At 44.3% G+C, this 23,533-nt stretch overlaps 1 protein-coding gene and 1 long non-coding RNA gene across 2 annotated transcripts; both read left to right on the top strand.

Moving 5' to 3' along the window:
- The first annotated feature begins 1,339 nt into the window (after positions 1–1,339).
- Positions 1,340–5,588, top strand: LOC127301212 (potassium transporter 23). The gene is made up of 9 exons (XM_051331434.1): positions 1,340–1,675; positions 2,011–2,239; positions 2,348–2,596; positions 2,716–2,766; positions 2,874–3,134; positions 3,260–3,312; positions 3,433–3,547; positions 3,658–3,912; positions 4,235–5,588. The coding sequence occupies exons 1-9, from the start codon at positions 1,355–1,357 to the stop codon at positions 5,284–5,286; spliced, it is 2,586 nt and encodes an 861-aa protein (XP_051187394.1). The 5' UTR covers positions 1,340–1,354; the 3' UTR covers positions 5,287–5,588.
- An 11,028-nt stretch (positions 5,589–16,616) lies between these two features.
- LOC139831065 (uncharacterized) lies at positions 16,617–18,264 on the top strand. Its single transcript, XR_011745323.1, has 2 exons — positions 16,617–17,314; positions 17,440–18,264. It is a non-coding gene; the product is annotated as an uncharacterized lncRNA (long non-coding RNA).
- The last annotated feature ends 5,269 nt before the right edge of the window (positions 18,265–23,533 follow it).

Here is a 23,533-nt window from a genome sequence, read left to right as displayed (position 1 = left end):
TATAGCAAAACTATGATACTAGTCTATGATACTATGCATTATGGATCTAGTATCATACAAAAGTATCATATGCATGATACCTACTATATGATACTACCCACTATGGCCAGCCTTAGTCATTCTAAGCGGTCATACCAAAATGGAAAGTGCTCACATAAAAGGAAACATGTGTCCAGCTGTCAAAGAAATGGTAGGCTAGCTCATATCACTTTGTTATTTAAAAAAAACTGTAACTTTTAAACCGTGCGGCGAAATTACAATCCGTTTTCACTTTTAGAATCCGAACGACGAGAGCTTCGAAACTAGACCACATTTTCATATGTTTCGACGCAATTTTTTAACAAGCAACTTTGATGCGCGACAAAGCAACTTTGTTTTGCAGGAAAACAATTTTGGTATGCGGCAAAGCAACTTTGGTGTGCAATGAAAACACTTGATTCACAACGATGGTAGGCTTGACAACAGCTGCAACAACAACTCCTAATGACACTAAAATTGCTCGGCCGAGTACCAAAGTTGCTCGTAGGACACTAAAAATTGCTCGGCCGGGCACCAAAGTTACTTCGCAGGGTTCAAAAACTCCGTCGCCGGGCACCAAAGTTGTTGTGCAGGACACTTAAGTTGCTTCGTCACACATTGAAATTGCTCCCATGGACACCAAAATTGTTGTCCGGCAGCAAAGTTGTGCCTTCGTGTACCAAAAAGTGTACATGTTCGTTGCACATCAAAGTTGCTTTATCGCACACTAAAGTTGTTTTGCTGCACAATAAAGTTGCTCTGTCGCGCATCAAAGTTGCTTGTTAAAAAAATCGTCAAAATATATGAAAATGTGGTCTAGTTTCGAAGCTCTCGTCATAAAGATTTTAGTAGTGAAAACGAATTATAATTTCGCCACACGGTTTAAAAGTTGCAGTTTTTAAAAAAAATAACAGATAATATCAGCTAGCCTACCATTTTATTGACAGCTTGACGTAAATAGCTGTCCTCTAGTGCGTATGCCCGGGACGTCCATCCAGCGTGCGTCCGCTCCTAAGATTTCAGGAAATAAAGAAATCGAAAAAATGAAAATCACACGGCACTAAACGAATCCTAGCCGTACAATTCTTGGCCTCGTCAGCATCGCCGTCATTGATGTGGTCCCCACCAGTGGTAGACAAACAAACCAAACCCCGAGGACCGAGTGCCCAAACCCGAAGCGCCACGCCACACCGCGCCTTCATCTCGCTCGCTCGCTCAGTCCATCAGACAGTCCCTGTCCAGCCCCAGCCCGCCTCATCAATCAATCATCAATTCATCGTCCGATCCAACGGACGCCGGCGCCGCCGCCGGAGGAGGAGCAGGGCGGCGGGAGGGAATGGACGAGGGCGGGATCCAGGAGGAGCCGCCCTCCTCGGCGGAGGCGCGGTCCCTCAGGCCGACGCGGTCGGGCGGCGGCGGCCCGCGGTGGGTGGACGGCAGCGAGGTCGACTCCTCCGAGTCCACGCACCCGTCGCTCGAGGACGAGCGCTCGCTCCCGGGCATCTCCACCGCCGACGACGCCGACTCCGGCGGGGCCCCGCTGTCGCGGAGGTTCTCCTCCGGCTTCCGCCGCAGGCTCGGGAAGCGGCCCAAGCGGGTCGACTCCCTCGACGTCGAGGCCATGTCCGTGCGCGGCGCCCACGGCCACGGCACCACGGTGCGTTTCCTCAACTCCCACGTCCCGGTGGCGATCCGCGGATTTGGGGTCATTTTGTTTTTTCGCGAACTGATGTTGTGTGTATAAAATGAAACGACCGTTGACTATCTGCCGATTAGCGGATGCATCATAGGATCGGTCCCCAGAGGTTTACTGAGGTTGCAGTCCTTGAATCGTGACCAACTCATTCTGCCAATGTGGGGTGAACACTATGATCGGCCTTCACATGTATTCAGTGATTCACTATCTGTGACTGTTCCCGAGTAAGGACACATGTGCTCGTCAGATATTTTTCCACCCTATGGCTGACCCTTCTTAGCTGCACCTTGCGCCAGGACATGTCGTGGATGGGCACCGCCGCGATGGCGTTCCAAACCCTCGGAGTCGTCTACGGCGACATGGGCACGAGCCCTCTCTACGTCTTCAGCGACGTGTTCAGCAAAGTTCCCATCAAGTCCGAGGTGGAGATCCTGGGAGCGCTCTCGCTCGTCATGTACACCATAGCGCTCATCCCATTCGCGAAGTACGTCTTCATAGTGCTCAAAGCTAATGACAATGGCGAAGGTAAGACGGCATCACTGGTTCGGTAAATACTGGCTGTAGACCGTAGAATGTGTACGCTCTTGTCCAAATTGGCTCGGCGTGCTGACTGCACCATCTCATGGTTTGCAGGGGGCACGTTTGCACTGTATTCCTTGATCTGCAGGTATGCAAAAGTTAGTCTGTTGCCGAATCAGCAGCGTGTGGATGAAGATATTTCCAGCTTCCGACTCAAGTTACCTACTCCCGAGCTTGAACGTGCTCTGTGTGTCAAGGAATGCCTAGAAAAGAAGCCACTCTTCAAAAACGTTCTCCTCTTCCTGGTTCTGATGGGGACCTCCATGGTGATTGGAGATGGCATCCTCACTCCATCAATGTCAGGTGCTTCATATGCACCTTGTCTCGTCTTTGTTTCTTCAACCAAAAAGATTACACAATCTATATTCACCTCGAAAATGCATTGTTTCTGACCATCCTCTCTTATTTTTTTTAATGTTCAGTTATGTCTGCTGTCAGTGGTCTTCAGGGTCAAGTTGCTGGGTTTGACACAAGTATGGTATTCTGTATGCCTTCCATGAAGATAACAGCAGTCACATTAGATCATTGCCGGAATATTAAACTATCTTATTCATGAATGTTTTTCTTCATCTTTTTGCAGATGCTGTTGTGATTGTTTCCATCCTAGTTCTTCTGCTATTGTTCAGCGTCCAGAGGTTTGGAACTGGCAAAGTGGGAGTCATGTTCGCTCCTGTGTTGGCTTTGTGGTTTCTTAATCTGGGCACCATTGGAATATACAACATCGTTAAGTATGACATCTCAGTCGTGAGAGCATTCAATCCAATGTACATCTACTACTTTTTCGAGATGAACGGCATAAAGGCATGGTCAGCTCTTGGTGGTTGTGTCTTGTGCATCACAGGTACCTCCTTTACTCCAGCACCAACCAGCCTCTTAATATAGTTTTGTTTTCCATACCCCCTGAAGGAAGCTCCAATCTTACAGAATTTACAATCACAGCACTCTCATTTCCTGTTGTAATTGTAGGAGCTGAAGCAATGTTTGCTGATCTGGGCCATTTTACTGTCAAATCAATACAGGTTAAGACATTGACTAGTCAATTGACATACATCTTCTCTGGGTCTTACTGTGTGATCTATCTGATATTTGTGTATGCCTTCTTATAAGACCTAAATTGGTATTTCCTTTGTTTGTTCCAGTTGGCGTTTACTGCTGTGGTATTCCCTTGCCTGCTTATTGCTTACATGGGCCAAGCTGCATATTTGATGAAACACCCACATGCTGTAGAAAGAATATTTTATGATTCTGTACCAGGTAAGGGGTTCTGATGGCATAAATATATCGTAGTTTCTAGGTTATTATCACTGTAAATAATTGCCCATTTGATGTTCCTTCGTTTGAACCTTCTTCTATTTGCCAAGCAGACCTTCTGTTCTGGCCAGTATTGGTGATAGCTACACTTGCTGCTATGATTGCTAGCCAAGCTATGATATCTGCAACCTTCTCTTGCATAAAGCAGGCAATGGCTCTTGGTTGCTTTCCTAGGATCAAAATAATCCACACTTCCAAGAAAGTAATGGGTCAGATTTACATACCTGTGATGAATTGGTTTCTCATGGTCATGTGCATCATCATTGTGGCCACTTTCAGGAGTACTAACGATATTGCCAATGCATACGGTCAGTGCTTTTGTCTTTAGGGAATTTACATCATTATGTTGTTGTTTTAGCATCTGGAATTTATGTCTGATAAACTATCTTCGTTGGTGTTGTGTTGTGGTAGCAAACAAAACTCTGTAGTGCTGATTTCTCTTAGTAGAAATCAGGGAGATATTTGCTTTTATCTTTGTTTAAATCCGTCTTCATATCATGGCCTTAACATACTATGTTGCATAACAATCAGATGATGGCCAGTTACCACTCATAGACATTGCATATGATATTATTTATGCTCAACAATGTTCTTATTTGTTTCTCATATGATTCTCTAAAAAAAATCCAGGAATTGCTGAAGTTGGAGTCATGATGGTTAGCACTGCACTGGTAACCCTGGTGATGCTTCTTATATGGCAAACCAACTTGTTCCTTGTTCTGTGCTTCCCTATAGTTTTTGGTGCAATCGAGTTCATTTACTTGACTGCCGTTATGTCAAAGCTGCTAGAAGGAGGATGGTTACCGCTTGCTTTCTCATCACTGTTTCTCTGCATGATGTATACATGGAACTATGGAAGTGTGCTGAAGTACCAGAGTGAGATGCGTGGGAAGATATCCCTGGACTTTATTCTTGACCTGGGGTCGACACTTGGCACAGTAAGAGTTCCAGGTATTGGACTTGTGTACAATGAGCTGGTCCAGGGAATCCCATCGATCTTTGGGCAAATGTTGGTCACACTACCAGCAATGCACTCCACTATCGTCTTTGTTTGCATCAAATATGTTCCTGTCCCATATGTGCCGCTGGAAGAAAGGTTCTTGTTCAGAAGGGTTGGCCAGAAGGACTACCACATGTTCCGCTGCGTTGCGCGGTATGGCTATAAGGATGTCAGGAAAGAAGACCATAGCTTCTTTGAGCATCTTTTGGTTGAAAGCCTGGAGAAATTTATGCGGAGGGAAGCTCAGGAGCTCGCGCTTGAGGCGAGCACAATGGAGGCAGAGCGTGATGATGTGTCTGATGTGCCCGAGGTACCTCCATTTCCTGCTACTGCTGCTGAGGATCTGCACGTTCCACTGCTTTCTGATCAGAGATTGAGTGATGAAAATCGAATGTCGGGCCCCGAAGGCAGCGTTCCTTTGCTCCCTACTAGCTCCATCTCCCCAGAAGAAGACCCCAGCTTAGAGTACGAGCTTTCGGCACTGAGAGAAGCCATGGCATCTGGATTCACATATCTCTTAGCACATGGCGATGTGAGGGCGACGAAGCAATCATTCTTCACAAAGAAGTTCATCATCAACTATTTCTACGCTTTCCTAAGGAGGAATTGCAGGGTTGGCACCGCGGCCTTGAAGGTCCCTCACTCGAACATCATGCGTGTTGGGATGACGTACATGGTCTGACCAGCACTCTGCTGCGATTGTGCTGCAATACTGAAGCTTGTTTCTTTTACCTCGCCGTTGATGGAACGCGACACCAGCTGGTAGTTCAGGGATTGTACCGCCACAGTGAACAAACTCACTGTAGCTTCCGGCCAACTGCTCATCATTTTAGTTGCAGAATTGGCCCTATGTGTACCCAGTTTTATTCTTGCCAAGCTTTTGGTTGATTTTATGTTATGTATGCTATCAACGGAGATATGTTGTGTATGGTATCGACGGAGATTTGCATGGGCAAGAAGATTGATTTAATCTTCTTCAGTCAACCTTGATCCCAGCTGTCAGAATTACAATCTGATGCAAGAAAAAAAACAAGGTGGTCTGTTCTGCTAGTACGCATGAAACCTGACTTCAATTTCTTGTCATATCAGCAATCAGAGTTGCAGCTTCCTCATGTTAAAAGACTGCATGCTGACCTTAAACATAAGAGCATGGCAGCAAGTAGTAGCAGATTTCTCGAAAAGTGCTTTTAACTCCCGAGCTCCAGTGCTCTCGCTATGTTAAAAAAAAATTAAAAATATTTTTACAAGTTATAAAAATCATGAAAATAATTCTGAAGAATGTCATTGATACATCCCACAATCATGCAAAATCCCAATCCGAAATTCTTTTTATTTTGAGCTAGAGAAAAATGACAAAATCTGATATGTTTTTGAGATTTGAAAATGACTACTCAGATCTACAATTTTATCATTTTTGTGTAGCTCAAAATATTAAGTATTTGAAATTGATTTTTTGCACGTTTGTGGGGTACATCTTTGACTATGTGTGGATTTTTTTGCAGAATTTTTTGAAACTCAAAAATATGATTTTTATTTTTTTTAAAAAACGAGATCACTTGTGCCCATGTGCACCAAATCTCTGTCCCAGATTTCTTCCATATAAACAGAAGTTGCATACGGAATACAGCATGGGAGACAACTCTGTTTCAGACATGCTCATACTAGTTCCATTCTGTACCATGTGCTCCTACATTATCAAGATGTGCATGAAAAAAAGGAAAAATAAAACCGCCTGTGATAAGTGAACATAGGATTAGATCATCCAAAACGTTTTCTTTTTCTTTCAATGCAGCTATTTTAGCCATCCGGCATTTGTAGGCGCTCCAGAACACAAAGATGTCAAGGAACAGTGAGGTATTATGTCATGTTTGGAGAGGAATAATAGATAGAATGATTAGACTATTAACAAAACCTAACATGTATGAGATGCCTAGGTTAGATAGTTGACTTTATTGGGGTTTTGGGCCGCCGGCATGTGCACCTTTGGATCTCCGAGGAGGCGTTTTAGAAGAACAAGGTTTGCATGATTGCGTATGGATATCAGAGTCAGTAAATGCATGCGATCTATCCAACGAGGAGAATACTTCTATCCAAGGAGGAGAAGCAGCTTAGGCTACGGAAATTCAATTCGGCTCCCGGGTGCGTATGCTCCCTCTACCAAAAAAACATATTTCGAAATGTCAAAAAATTTGGATAAAAAATTCTTCATGTACATCTCCATAATGTATGTGCATTCGCTAAGTTTCACGAAAAACCAATATTTTTTGTGGTCTATGTAAAAAGGAGGAACTTTATCTTGTGAAAAGCATTATTTTTAGCACTGAATTTTATATTTTTTACACACGTCACATGATAAGTCGATTTTTTCGACTTTCTAAGCGCGTAGCACGTGAAGATGTACGTACACATTTTTTGTTTCAATTTTTTTGAAATTTAAAATGTACATAAGATGCATTTCAAAATATAGGGAGCATACGCACCCATGTTCCAAAACACCACTCCCCTTAGGCTAGTCATACTGGGGAGTAACTTAGACTAGTAGCATATGCTATGTTACTAGTCTAGGTTACTACCTTCATAGTGGATAGTAACTTATATGTGGTATCATGCATTATATAATTTATTATGTTGTAGACTCATCTTGCCTTGAGGTGTGTGATGTTATGGTAACATAGCTAGTTACCACCTCACTTTTTTTTCATTTATTAGCATGCCATGTTACCAAAATGTCTTGAGATGTGTGATGTTACTAGCTATATTACTCCCACTATGAGCAGTCTTAGTAATTGAATGTTGATCACCAGGTGCATGCCCTAAGCTTGCAAAAATGACAGGTCTCAGTGCGAAACTTCCTGACACTCTACGCCCAGCGGTTGAGACAACAAAGTTTTTTTTTCAATATGGGCACTTTTATTACTTGAAAAAGCTATTACACCCGATCTACGTAACCAGATGCACAAAGCCATTTAAAAGTCAATAAGTATCCAACAAAGGGAAAAAGGCGGAATACATGTCGTAATGAGAAAATGTAAAACGCCTATGAAACAGGTGGAACTCCAATCCGCAGATTATGCGGCGACCTATGTAGGGAAAAAGTATCATCGCCGTAGCCTCCAATCATGTACATACCTCCGTAAAGAGGTCGCGATTTTCCACCCGCTGAAGAGGCGACCACAAAATACCGGTACATCTGTAGATAACCTGCAAGATAGAACAATTTTTATCATTAAAGATTTTATCATTTCAACATAGCCATAGCGCCCAAATAATTACAAGCGCACACATCCTAATAAGTCTTCGAAAACTTAAATCGATACCATGAAGCCAATGCAAAAGACGTTGGCAACACTAGTCGGAGGATAGATGCTGGAAGCTACTTGGATGATCGATCATATAGATCTAGCAAACCGGCACCAGAAGAACAAGTGTTTAATACTCTCATTTTGATGACAGAAAACACACCGAGTACTTCCATGCCAGTTCTGCTTAACAAGATTATCTTCGGTGAGTATAACCCCACGATGAAGATACCATCCATTTTTTTGTTTTTTAATGGTATTCTTATCTTCCAAGTTTTCTTATTATCATCAATTAGTGTATTTGATTGAAGGATTGCTTTGTAAAGGGAATCTACCGAGAAAGTGTCATTGGCTTGTAGATTCCATCGAAATTCGCCAGGTGCATCCGATAGTTGGATATCCTCCAAACGAACAAGTAAGGAGTTCCATGCAACTAGCCGTGGACCCATCAAATCCCGTCTGAAAGTTACATCCGGAGGTGAGGTAGCCATTACTGTAGCAATGGTATCATTTTTGCAATGAAAAATACTATACAAAGCAGGTACTGTTCACATAGGGGGACGGTGTGACATAGGTATGCATAAGAGGCGTGTCGCATATATACTCCTGGTCCATGATTGGGGCAGAAGGCCCATGGACTCGAAGATTTGGAGGCCCAAAAGGTTGAAGATGTTCGGATTAGGAAGGTAGAGTTATTATAGGAAACTTTCATTAATATAGGGAAAGGCCCGGTGTGGCCCAATAATCTGTACTTGTACGACACGAAAAACCCTCGGCTTCACCTCCTATATAAAGGTGAAGCTGAGGTAGAAATAAACATCGAATTATTGCAAACCCTAGCCACCGTATTTTGTTGAGTTGGACGCATTTGTTCGTCTGACAACCTTCGAGACCTTCTTGATCTCTACTTTCTATGAAACCCTAAGTCTACAATCTGTAGGTATTGATGATTCGATACCTCGTCACGGTGCTAACCAAACATCCTCCCAAAACCGTATCTGCGTTCCATCATTGATAGAGAAAGTACCATGCCGAAAGAAGAACTTCGAGGCCATTAACCTAGCCTAGAAATGCGAATCCCCATGTTACCTGACCACTTGGGATAACGCTTTCGAACCAATGTACTTTCGTCTCAGCATAGTTTGTCAAACACCATCCTCATTAAGAAGCTTAAACAACCATTTACCTACTAAAGTTGAGTTCTTGACCTGAAGATCATGAAGTCCAAGCCCACCTTGGTCTTTGGGTCTACAAACTATACTTCTTTTAACCAGCCGATATTTCTTTTTCTCATTGTCCCCTTTCAAAAAGAATCATGATCGATAATAATCAACTTTTTGCAGGACTCCTTTTGGCAAAAGAAAGAAAGATATCACATACAGTATCATATTTGTAAGTACAAAATTAATGAGTACCAATCTTCCTCCAAGGGACAACAATTTAGCTTTCCAACTACTAATACGTATTTGTTGTCTTTCCTCAACCATTTTCCATTCAGCATTTGTAAGTCTCCAATAATTAATCGGAATCCCCAAATAACGAATAGGACACTGGCCTTTCCCACAACCAAACAACTCCGCATAGAGAGTTGCGTCATCTTGGGTATCACCGAAACAAAACAATTCACTCTTATGGAAATTAATCTTTAGACCCAAAAGTTGCTCAAAGGCCTCCAAAATCAATTTTAGGTTGCGAAATTTTTCAAGATCATGGTCCACAAAAGAATCATATCATCGGCGTGCTGAAGAATTGCTAAACCACCATCAAAAATATCTGGGATCACTCCTTCAATCTGACCATCAAACTTAGCACGTTCGATCAAGATAGCTAGCATATCCGTCACAATGTTAAATAATATTGGCGATAGTGGATCGTCTTGGCATAAGCCTTTCTGTGTCTAGAAGTAATGTCCGATGTCATCATTTATCCTGATGTCTACACTTCCTCTAGACACGAAATCATTAATCAAAGCGCGCCACTTAGAAGAAAACCTTTCATCCTAAGAGTCTACTACAGAAAAGACCATTTGGCCTTTTCAAAGTCTAACTTTAAAATAATCCTATGTAACTTCTTAGTATGGATGTACCGCCTCATGCAAGACCTCCACTCCATCAAGGACATTTCTAAGAGTCTGCTACATTTCATATACTTAGGATAAAACCTTTCATCCTAAGAGTCTCCTACATAAAAGACCATTTGGCCTTTTTCAAAGTCTAACTTTAAAATAACTCCATGTAACCTCTTAGTATGCATTTCATGTACCGCCTCATGCAAGACCTCCACTTCACCAAGGATATTTCTTCCTTACACGAAAGTGGCCTGCGAAATATCCTTGATGCAATGGAGGTCTTAGAAATAATGTATACTAAGAAGTTATTTCACGAAATAACCTCTTAGTATACATGATCTGGCACCGTATTTAGTCTAATAGTGACCACTTTCGTGAAAACTTGAAACTTACATTTAATAAGCAAATAGGTCAAAACTATTGGATCCTTTCTGCCTCATTAATTTTTGGTAACAAAATTACTTCATCAAAATTTAGACAAAATAATTCTAGCTGTCCAGCATGAAAAAAAACTGAACATCTCTAGAAGGTCTTCCTTGATAGTCTCCCAAAAAGTTTGATAAAAATCTGCAGGGAAACCATCCAGACCCGGTGCTTTATTGCGTTCCATTTAGAAAATAGCTTTCTGAACCTCTTCCTCAGAGTAAGGTGCTGTCAGAAGCCGAGCCAGCAAAGTTGACCATAAGTCGCTGTGCTCCATCGATCCTTGTCAAATGACCATGAGAGATCGGCTATCCTATGGCTCTCCTATAATGATTACTTCGGTATAAGCAAGAAATGCACTCGAAGTTCATCCGATGGCTAGCACAAGCGGACAACATCCCGCATTTGTTCGTCGTTTGTAATGGTGAAAAGTTGCGACCTAATGTGCAGACTAAAATTGTAACGGTGAAGTCGTAACATTCAGCAAATAGAAATTATGTATAATTACTGGTTTTAACCTTTTATACTAAGTTTTTTATTTTCATTAAACTTATTTTTCACTAACTATATTTTTTTTGTTGATACAATCTTCGAAATCGTCCGCGTTATATGGGACCAACATAATGATTCTAAATATTCTCATGTTACAATGAAATCGTGTTTTCTGGTGGCCACTATATATATGCATTAGTTTTGTTTCATCAAGTTTGAGTCACTTTTTAAATCCTTTAAATAAATTAAATTTTCTAGGTGAAACAATGAAAAATTGGCATTCATGTGAAAAATATTTTCTTCCACCTAAATCTACTATGGTCTATTTATGTGTGTTTTCATGTTTCCAATCATAAATAGCCTTGTAGAGCTTTCTAGAGCATACACGCAACTTGCTTCCTATAGTAAATTTTATATCTAAATAAATAATTATTTTATACTCGGGTTGATGATTATTGATAGATTAATGATCCTTTTCGCAAAAGAGAGCATTGTTTGCCAAAAACTATGTCTTAATAGAGAATTCAGGAGATTATCGATAAATTGCTAACCTTGGATCTGTGCACGAGGTATCTTTTGTTGAATTTTTATCTGTTCTTTGTTAGTCAAATCTCTTGTTTAGGATATTTAATTTACTAGACTCTATAAGCATATGAATAGGAAAAGTGTAGAATCAGAGTGCCATGCTATCTTAATCGTTAGGATTTAGACATGATGTTTGATACAACATAGGATAACCATTGAAATTATAAAAAGTTGTTTTAATGGATGAAAATATTCCTCCAATACACACCAAAATATAGGGCACGTGTAATTGCATCCTGCAAATCAAATGTGTACCATAGGAAATTATGTAAGAATTAGAATCCTCCAAAAATCTTTGTACTTTATCTCATGGTTGTCGCGAGGAGTTTTGTCCTTGCAATGTTTGTCCCGACTGCTACATCCTCAACAATAATGATTTGTATTCTAGACTATCTAGCGATATTGGACAGGCTGCTCGATTGCTTTTCCTTGAAATACTGGTGTTGGTACTCTTGCTGATGTTGGTTCATTAGTTCAATGGATGCACACGTACACATAATCTTGTCACTACGTCTCAAATTAAAATTATGAAAGAACCCTTGTTGGTATTTACATGTCTTTGATTTGGTATCTATGTTATTTTTCTACGGCTACCTTTAGAAAAACTCAAGAGATTGTATTTTGCAAGGCGATTTCCAGACTTTGTTTTATAATTGTTAGAGGCATCTCTTGTATCTCTACCATGTACTATTTACTCTTTAATTTAATTATATATGTTTGATTGTCAAGAAAAAGAGACTTTCAATTTCTTCTTGTGTCCGGATTCACTCACGTAGTCTACCACTCTGCCCTAGTCAAGAAACGATTAGATGTTAGAGCATCTTCAGTTGCGTCCCCCAAACGTCGTTTGGTGGACCGGGGACACCGGACACGAAAACAGCGTCTGAATGCATGCATGCAACCCCTAGTCCCCACATGGCATTCTCTTTTCTCACACTTTTTATCACCTACTTTTCCCACACGTGGTGGTCCCCTCTATTGAAATGCATGCATCCGGACGCTGTTTGAGGGACGCGGCTAGGAATAGCCTCTTTTTTTAACAGATTTTAGTCTCTTTTTGTCCGGCGCTGCATGATTTAATACCTTCACATTTAAGTATCAATTTATCTGCATGCATGATTTTATTCGTATTTTCTAATACTTATCTAACCTTTCTAAACTTTTACCGTTCATTTGGGATCATGAGTACCCATGCTCTAGAATTTGCTCCAGTCAAGCATATTGCTATTTTAACCAACTTATTTTTTTTGGGATGGCCACAAGATTTTAGACACCAGCGCACACTTCATCAACCTTATATGTTGTAGGCACATTGCATCGTGCACACTCAGATATATTGAGGATGAACAACCATAGCATGATGATGACAACATAATTTGTTAACGAAGGTTCGGCGGACCTGCCTACTCCTGGAGGCTTGATTACATTTCCTCCTCACTCTGATACTGCAACACATGAACGCCACATACATCGGAAAATGCCGCCGGCACCCATGCGTGTATGTTGCTATAAAGTTGTCATTTTTTACATCGTATCATATGACACCCCCACATTATATAGTAGGACAAGGTTATAATAGTTGAACTACAACGCTACTTTTACCTATCCACACCTAATATTTTACACAAATGCAACACAACTTGAGCATTCGATACATTTTACCTCGACATATTTAAAGAACTAATACCTTTGTTTCTGAAGAAAAAGATCTATATTTTTTTTTTCATTCAGACAATGAAAAGTTTGACCAATTTTTTAATGGTTAACTAAGTTAAAACGGGGCTCGTATATTTCAATTGAATTTTACTAAGTAGGGTAATCCGTGTCACAAATAGAGTAAAACTTGAAATTCACTCTTTTTGAAACACCACCTCCTACTTAATCATCACATTTTGACCTTATCTGTTTTACTCGCGTTGTATATTCCATAGATCACTACTTAACTTAATTGATTAATACTTAATACAGTTCAACTCTACTTCTACGCATCTTTCAAGAAGTAATTAGTTGCAATGTCATTGTCTCCATGACATAATTAAGAAAATACATATGGATCTAAGCCTAGTCAAACCAAAAGGCCTCGTGACTAATCCACAACAAATCCACACCAACAACAATCTTTCTAAAGTTGATCAAGGATGAAGCAAATCTTTAGGTTGCCAACTTGCCATGGGTGCCAAAAAATTGAGTGCTCTAATATCGGGAGAGTAGTTCCCTTTTGCAACCTTTTTTACTTGGTATACTTTTTCTTGTCAATATATTTTCATTTAATTAATAAATGGAAGCAAATCTTTTGCCTCCAACTTAAATAAAAAGGCTCGTAACTAACATTGAGAAGGAATTGTCTGTGTCTCTCGAATTCTTTTCCTCCCGTGGTCTCTCCTCTCAGCCGCCGCCCTAACCCTAGCCGCCTCCAGTTCATCCTCCTCCATAGATTGGTTCCCCCTCCTCCGATCGGCTTCGCCGGCGTCAGGAGGAGTGGGGAACCCGATCTATGCGTGGAGTTTTGAATAAAAGTATTGTTTTCATTAGATTATGTTAGGATTTTGGTAGCCGCCTTCTTGTTGGTTTCCCCTCAATGGAGATGGTATCGTGTGCAATAAGTGATCTTCGGACTTTCGTTCGGCGACGAGATCTTCTTCCCGGCGTCAATGGTGGTGTTGAACAATCACAATTTTCTAGGTATGGGTCTTCGGATCTTGCTTCGCCAGATCGATTTTGGATCTTCTGTCGTTGTTGCCGCGAGGAGGATTATCCTCGCAGTTTTTGTCCCGGCTGCTACGTTCTCGACAATGGTGATTCGTACTCTCGGCTCTCCATCGACGACGACAAAGCTAGTTGGTTATTATTCCCTGATATACTGGTGTTGGTACTCTTGCCGATGGTGTATGACTGTTTTAATGGTTGCGTGCGTGCACGCAGTTTTGGCATTGCGGCTCAAAAAATTATGGGAGAACTTTCGTCGGTATCTACAGGTCTATGGTTCGTTATGTATCTTTGGCTGCCTTCACAAGAGTACAAGATTGTGTTCTGGAAGAAGAAAGAAATTGAAGACCTCGAAGATTTGTTACTATCTTTTAGACTTTATTTTGTAATCGTTGGAGTCAGTTCATGTATCTCTACCATGTACTATTTGTTACTATGAATATATATGGTATTGATTGTCAAAAAAAAAAACATTGAGAAGGAATCAGAATCACGATCGAAAGGAATAAAAAAAATGTTGTCCCACTTGGATACCGATCATTCAACATATCCAACAGTCGAAAGCATCCGTGGGCCGTGGCCCATTGCCGGTCACTGTGCAACTAACTTAGCAGCATCCAGCGACAGCATAATTAAAGTCAGCTACGCCTGCTGCTGTTGCTGCGGCTAGAAGAATGGTGGTAGAGATGAGTTAGCTTAGCTGGGACACCTCTCCTACATCGACCATTAAGTGCCCCTAATTAATCTCTCCCTGAGCCAAGGACAACGCGACCACCATGTGTGTATTGAGCGCAGGTGAGGAGACGATCGGAAACGAACACCTGTCGCAGCGCCATCATGGTGTGTTTGGTTCCTCAGATTGGGACAGCGACACAGTAAACAGATTGAATGCCCATGCTAGCTAGATCTTGCAGGACATGGCCAGGAAGATGATAAAAACAAGAATATTCCAGCCAAGCGGTACAAAATGAATCAAGAAGCTAGTAGCTTGCAGTTTGGACGTTAGTTCTGATGCTACCTGTGTACAATGGTAGTAGCAGTAGCAGGCAGGCAAAAAGATTCACCAAAATGGCATAGCAGGAACATGGTTTGCAGATTAATCACCAGCAAAACGCTATCAAGAAATGCTTATTGCTAGCTACTGCCTACTGATGATCAACAAAAGGCACAGGAAGACATACTGGTAGGAGGACGAGGCCATGGAGAAGCACCTCCTCCCGTCGAAGCGGCTGCAGGCGCCCGTCTCGAGGTCGGCGGTGGCGCTGCCCTGCAAGTTCTTGAACCGGCCGAGCCTGACGGGGAGCACGACGGTGCCTGCGAGTGCGACGGCTTCCTTCGGTGCATCCTCCTCCAGCTTCTGCTCCTCGATGTCCTCAGCGGGTGCGTTGTTGGCAGGGGCGGCGGCGGTCGCGAGCAGAGAGCGCGATGCGCCAGAGCGGACAGGTGTGTTAGGACATTTTGGTTTACATGTATTTCTAGTTTAGGATTTAATCCATACCTCTTCCTAACCATCTTCTACAAGGTGACGCTGCTGGAGGCGAGCTAGGTGTCGATGCATAATCACTCATTCTCTATTTGGATTCGAAAAGTGGAATAGGCTTATGACTCTGACTCTGCATCCATGGCTAGTAAGAAATTAATTGCTATGTCAAGATCATATCGCGGTAAAACTCAATACATTGGCACAAGTTCAGGATAAAATGCGATATACTTTCTTCGTCGCTCATCGCCACACGGGACTTTCTTCTCCAACCCGCGAGCTCTGCACCTCGGGCGACCTCTGCAACCCATGACGCATCACCGCCAACCTCGAACGCCATTGTGCAACGAGCTCTTATCCGACACCAGTCGGGGTGTGATGTTCCTTAGAAAATGGCGTCCCATGACAAACAGGTTTTCGGTATTTGCACGACGCCAATCATACTACTCATGTGACACATTCCATTGTAACATTGAAGTTGTAACATTGGCTAGATATTAATTTTGTATAATTAATTATTTAAACCTTTTTCTAGTAAGTCTGTTTTACTTTCAATAAACAATTTTTTCACTACCTATGTGTATTTTGAATGTTCCACATTTAGTCTCTCATATTAAATGGACCAACCTTATCATTTTAAATATTCTTGTACTACAATAAAACTGTGTTTTCTGGCTAACACTGTATATATGTATTAGTTTTATTTCATCAAGTTTGAGACAACTTTTAAGACCTTTCACTCAACTAAATTTATGAATGAAACAATGACAAATTTACATTAAAAAAACTGCCACTTAAATATACAGTAGTCTATTTATGTGTGTTCTTTTTCATTTTTCATTTTCTAAATATTCTAGTAGAGGATTCCAAAACATATGAGAAACTTGGTTTCTAAGGACATGTACAATGGTAGAAAATTTGTGCCCCTTTTCTTAGCCCTCCACGTTGAAAGTAATACTCCCTCCGTCCCGTAGAAAGTGTCGGACGGACGTTTTTTCAAAAAGACCCTCCACGAATTCCCGACAAGCACGTGAGTCTCTCCTCTCCACCGTCTTCGCGTCCATGTCCGCAGCGTCGCCCGCCGCTCGCCGCCGCCCGCTGGCCTCGCAGCTTCCCCCCACCACCCACTCCCCAGCCACGGCCGCTCTCTCCCGCAACCCCGCGGGTCAACTGGCCGGCGCCAAGTGCGCGCTTAAGGGCCTCGCTTCATCAGCCGCACCACAGGCTCCGTCGAGGCCGCCGAGCACTGGCGCCGCCTTGAGGAACGGTTCAACACGCTCTCCCGCGATGGGCTCCTCTCCCGCGATGGGCTCCTCTCCCGCATCCACTGTTGCTCCCTCCCGCAGCTCTGGATCGAGGCTCCATTTCGGTGGATCGGAAATTTGGACTTTTTCGATGGATCCACCGTAGCTTCCCAACGACGCCGAGAAGACGAGGTAGAAGCGACAAGGAGGCCGTGCGCCGGCGTCTTTGCGTCGACAGGGAGGCCGTGCGCCACCTCTACGCATTGGATTTGAAGGCAGGGTCTGCACTCCCCCACCGCGTCGACCTCCAAACCCAAAGGTCAAAAATTTATCCGCGGAGGTGGCGGGGACTGCAAGGTTCTCTTCAACATCGCCGCCGCCAAGGTCAACCGCGCTGGGTCGTCCGCAACAAGGTGAGGCCGCCACCCTCCTTTGCCTCAAATTTATTCCCCATGGCGATTCTTGTTCACTGCAGGTTAGGCCGCCGACCCTCCTTTGCCCCAAATTTATTCTCCATGGTGATTGATGTTCACTGCAGGTGTGCATGCTGCTTACTGGCGGTGGCTATGAGGAGAATGTGGTGGTGCCGGTGGGCTGACTAACCATCTGCTACTACGACAAACTACTGCTGCAGGTCATGCTCCTTTCCTCATCTGTTACTCCCTTCCCATGCCCAGGGAGCAGAGGATCTTGCCCAGGGAGCAGAGGATCTCGCCCAGGGAGCAGAGGATCTCGCCGTCACAGCAGCCGTCGAGGACAATGACGAGGTCGGCGGTATGGCCGCGACTAGGCCAGCGGCGATCGCGAGGAGCAGCGGCGCAGCCGGGATGCAGCGGCGCAACGGAGGACCAACAGCGCCACAGGGAGGAGCTCGTGGTCGACGACGTGGTGCTGCTAGCCGGCCAGCGGTGTGCGAGTGGTGCAGCAGCGAGGCACGTGGAGCAGAGGAGGAGCAGAGGCGTCCGCGGTACAGAGAGCAGTGGGCAGCGAGCGAGGCGAGCTCGGGCGCGGCGCGACGGAGCAGGCAAGCGCGGCGAACGGAGCAGAGAGCAGCCGGCGGCGAACGGAGCAGAGAGCAGCCGGCGGCGACGATCACAGTCAATCGGGAACACGACAGGGGCGACGGTCCCAGAGAGAATCGATGTGTTTTCTGACCGCGCCCCCGTCGTAATTTCTGGTGGATCGGTCGCCGGGGCCGACGGCGAGCTGAGATCGTGATGGCGGAAGGCGGAGATGGACGACGGAGACGGAGGTCGGGGAAGATCGCTGTTTGAAATTCAAACCGGAAGTCCTATTTCGAAGCGTTATCTGTGTGTCTGGACTTTTTTGCAAAAAATACTTTGTACTGCTGCTCCGACACTTTCCACGGGACGGAGGGAGTAGACATAATTAAGGCTAGTCATAGTGGGGGAGTAACGTAGAATAGTAACATGCATATGTTACTCATCTATGTTACTTCCTTCATAGTGGGTAGTAACATATGTATGTTATCATGTAAAGTCTCATTTACTACATGTAGACTTATCTTGACTTGAGAAGTGTGATGTTATGATTATAAAGCTAGTTACTCCACCACCTGACTTTCTTTCTTCAATTATTGTCATGCCATATCATCAAAATGTATTGGAGTGTGTGAAGTTTGTACATATGTTACTCCCACTATGATTAAGTGACACTGTATAATTTATTATCTTTTTTTGGTCCCTAGCAATTAATGTGTGTTAATTAATTTCTAATAAGAATTTAGTTTCTAAGGGAAGACATATGGGTTTGCACAACACATAAATTAGTCTACTCTTATTTTCTAAGGGATTATACCTTAACTATGGGAAGACAACCTTCTTTTTTTTATTTCTTTCTCCTCCAACTAACTAAAAAAAATATGACGTGGTAACTCTAAGAAAAGGCTAACGTCACCCCATTATACATGTCCTAAAGCACGAGTGTCTACCTAAATAGCGCATTGTTTATCATTTTTTATTTAAACGGATAATTCTTGAGATTATTGAAAGATCAATATCTTGGATCACCTTCGTGTTACTTTTTGTTGCAATTGTTCTTTTTTGTTTTTTTTCTTAGTCAAATCTCTCCTTTATGTTTGTTTGAATTACTCCCTCTGTAACAAATTGTAAGTCACACTTAAATTTCGCTGGTCAACAACTTACAACTTTAACTCTGATTTGAACTTATAATATGTTCATAGAACATGTTTAATTATATCTGAAATGAAAGAGATTTGCAAGACGAATACATTGGTACTCCCTCCATATTTAAATATGCCACTACGCATTCTGAGGCAATTTTTTATTAATAATTTGACCAACAAAATATAAGTTACACGACAACAAGAAAACATATTTCAAGTATGGCTTCAATGGTACACTTTTGGTGACATATAACTCATATTTTGTTGTTCACATTATTAGTCAATATTCTACCTCAAATTAAACGTGTGATGTCTTTATAGGTAAAATTTTCTACGAGACACCATTTTTCTAGCGTTTTCGAAATACACCGTCCGATTGTGATTTTGCTCTGAAGACAATGTGCCAAAACTTTCGTTTTTGGCCTCGCGGTGTGTTCTAGCAAACATGTCACAGAAATGTAATTGTACCTAGCAAAAGCACGATCAGACGGTGTATTATAGAAACGCCAGAAAACAATGATGTTTCATAGAAAATTTTACCTATATATAAATATAAAGGGTTTATCATTTAGACATTCTTGATCCATATAATTTAGTGTATATATATATATATATATCAGTGATCAATGTTGTGCATGAAAGACCATGCGAAAAATTTGTGACTTATATTTTAGGATTGAGGGAGTAGTAGATACTATAAACATAGGGTTAGAAAAACTATAGGACTCGAGTGCCATTTTTCCTTAATCCTTAGGGTTTATATATGTGATGTTAGATACAACATAGGACAACCATAGGAATTCTAAAAATAGGGGATCAGTGTTGTACCATACAATACATGAAAAAGGTCTTGTGTGTCATGGGGGGGGGGGGGCTTAGAAAGCCCGATGTGTACTAGCGACGGGATGGTATATTTTACCTCGACATGTATAAAGAAGTACTACCTTTGTTTCTGAAAAGAAAAAAAAAGCTTTATATTTTTCTGAAGTCAGACAATGTAAAGTTTAACAAATCTTTTTAATGCTTAACTATGCTAAACCGGGCTCAAAGTTTTTCTTGGATGTTTGTCCGGGTTGAATTTTCCTAGACAGGTCTTTACAGAAACTACGGGAAGCTCTTCGAGTTAGCATGTGTGTGAATACTGAGTACAGTCAGTCAGCCGTTTCCCCCCTCGCGTCGCCTCCTCCAGGCGACCGGGGGGCGAAAACCCTAACTGCCGCCGCTGCCGCTCCTTCCCCCTCCGTCTCCCCTCCTCGTCGCTCCCTGAGGCGCCACCGGGCCTGGCTCGCGACGCCGGTGATGGGGTCGGCGGGGATCTGGGCCTCTGGCTCCCCGCGCGGCGTATAGATGGAGGAGCTCCGCGCCGGGTTCGCCATGGCTGGGGCGGCCGCTCGGTTCTTCCTCCGGCGTTGATGGCGGACCTGGTTCCGCTATGGGCTCGGGAGGACTCGGCCGGCGACCCCCTCGGTGGGGGCTCGGGATCTCAGGGCGGCGGCCCTGATCTGGTGGTGCGGGCTGGCTTCTGCGGTCGTGTGGGCGGCGCGGAGCCGGCGGGTGCTGGCCTTGGTTCGGGGCCCCCTCGGTGGTCGCCGACGCCAGATCTGAAGGTACTAGCCCCTCCTCTCCTCATGGCGTCCAAGCTCCCTGGCCCTGTTCGGTTGAGCTGCTGGCGGCGGGACTCTACGACCGGGAGAAATCCCTGACCGGTGGTACCGGTCACGACGGCGGCGACGTCCTTTGGCGCCGCCTTCCCTGCTGGGGGCACCGTCGAGGTACTGTCCCCCCCTCCTCCTTGCTCCCTGGGTGAAAACCTAATCCCGGATTGGACCGCGGTGTCGCTTTAGCGTCGCTAACCTTGCTGAAGGCGCGGTCTTGGGGAGTTTGGGTAGGTTGTGGGCGCAGGTTGTGTGTGCGAGTGGTGTGGCGGTGCTCTTCTCCAGCATACCCAACTGCTTCGTCTCCGACGCGTTCGAGCTCCGGCTTGCTGTTGTGCTTCTCAGTGTGTGTGGTATGGTGTCGGTGTGCTTGGATCTCCTTCCTCGGACGTCGCTGTTGGTGTGCAGTCAAGCTCAGGGGAGCGCCTCCATCGGCCGACGGTACGGCGCCCTTCGAGCCAGGGCGAGGAGGCAGGGAGCCTTCTTCGGCGATGGTATGGCTGAGGCTGATGCTCGATTCCGTGGGGTTTTCCATGTCAGACCACACTTGTTGTCTCCCTCTCGAGCTCCACCGGCGCCGGGCTGCTGATCGGTGAAGAGGGCCTTGGTGTTGCAAGCTGTGTTTCATCTCTGTTGTTTTTGCTTGTAGCTTTTTTGGGTTGTAAGCTGTTCTCAGCATCCATGTACTTTGCCGTTGTGGCTTTATTAATTTAAAGCTAGGCTTAGACCTTATGTTTAAAAAAAGAATACTGAGTTCAGGTTGTAGCTCTAGCAAATGCACGAGGGTATGGGCTGTGGTGTGCACTGAGGTCTGAGGGTGGTGTTCGTAATTAATTAACTGCGTATATATGCGCACGAGTTCAGCGAGATGCTACAACTTGCAATTCGAAGTCCAGGCTTATAAAAATAGTCACAAGCAAGTTCCGTTTCCCACGTCTCTACGATCTTCATCCCTCCTAGCATCTGCCGATCCATTTCGGTAGGCGACCAACATGATAATCTCACAAGTTTTTAAACGCATATAAACAGAGCCAACGAGGAGTAACATGCGCTAGACTGAAACTCCGGCCGGGGTTGACTAATCTAAACCGCGCGCTATCCACACGTCGAAATCGAACAAAGCTGCAAGAACGGCCGATGATTACCCCTACTCGATCGTACGGTTGGCTGGGTTTGACACTTTGACTTGAGCGCCACATGCCCACATGTTGACAAGCCACGCTACCAATGCGCCAACTTCTCCTGTCCGTTTCTTAGCATGCTGACTTGGCACCGTTGTAGGAGCCTATGAGGGCATGTACTACTCCCTCTATCCCGTCGAGGTTGTCTAAATCTCAAACAACCTTTTTTGAACGGAAGGAGTACAATAGTTCAGACGCCTGGTGTTTGTAGCGTTTCCCCAATGAATCTGACGTGCAATGGCATACCGAAGTGGACGTGAGGGTGTCGTCCGTGCTAACTGTCAGCACACGCGGTCTAGAAACCGTCCATGGCCATGATCAGATGCCGCAACACGATGGCATATGGTGCTTGACACATGTTTGTGCCTGCCACGTATCATTCACATCTCCAACAGCGAGCCAATCCAAACGGACTAAGGCAATATGTTTTGATTCACACAAATCAATACTGTTTTTGCAACCTAGTGAGGTGAGCAAACGGACAAGATCTCATATAGTGAAGTATCTTTGCACATATTTGAGCCATACTAGGCTAGAAATGCGCTCACGTGGACAGAAGATAGACATGATCTCCACCCTGGGCCCATGAGGCAGCAACCTTACGCCCGATCATCTTCTACATAGCCATTAAGGCCGCAGCCGCTCGCTGCTGCCCCACCATTAATGCAGCATGCAGGCTGATCCTTTTTAATACCGAGGACGATGCCGCCGCGTTCACATCCCCACTCTAGTAGTCCCCACTTCAACTTCGAGCAGCAGACCCCGAAAACCCTATCTTCCCTATCGCTGGCATGGCAAAGAAGGGCTCTTGGCCGTGGAAGAAGGGCGGCCGCAACAACCATGATGCCAGGTCCTCCTACAATTGAGGGTCGCCACCGCCTCCGTGCCAACGGGTGTATGTCCGCGTGGACGTGCCCGCGTGTACAAGGAGCAGAAGTAGATGGTGCCATGGTCGGACGATGCACTGGCCACCGTCTCCTACACCACTATGGCCGTGGTCGCCTACATCATCACCATCAATGACGACAAGTATGTTTAGGCCACTAAACCTAACTATCTTAGTTGGTGTTATACATTTTTGTTTTTTGACCCTATGTAAATGATGTCTATATTATGCAATACGAAATGAAAAAATGCATCCCGCGGTAGGTTCATCCCCGCAGCAAACGGACAGGAGAGGACACAACACCATTTTCTATCTGCAGCTGAGCAAAACAGATCAAAGCAAATACAGTAACATTTGTTGTCTGAAATAAATTGGCGCCCAGATCGGAACTGTTTCTTGCAAGTTCCCACGTACGGAGCAGGTATCAGTGGTGGCGTAATTCTGTAGAGAATACCGTCACATTCCACATCGGTGTACAGCCTACAGGTAACGAGGTACGCGACGTACGTAGATGGTCCTCCCGGTCCCGCGCGCTGAAATTGCGGTTGGTCGACCTGAATTCGAACAGAGCCTGGATCTCTCTCCATCCAGCGGTCTCGCCTTCCGCCGTCGCTGTCGCGACCATTATGCTCCGGCCGGAAACTTGGGCGAGGAATGATCGATCGACGCATGGATGGATGGCAAATGCACACTAGCTAGCTCGCTCGATCGCTCCATCGTCTCCGGCGCAACCACCTCCAACGCTGACATGCTGTTCCCTCCTA

Source organism: Lolium perenne, chromosome 5 (genome assembly GCF_019359855.2).
Source record: "Lolium perenne isolate Kyuss_39 chromosome 5, Kyuss_2.0, whole genome shotgun sequence".
Classification (NCBI taxonomy): domain Eukaryota; kingdom Viridiplantae; phylum Streptophyta; class Magnoliopsida; order Poales; family Poaceae; genus Lolium; species Lolium perenne.
Note: the sequence above shows the minus strand (reverse complement) of the source record. Positions and strands in the feature narration are given on the sequence as shown.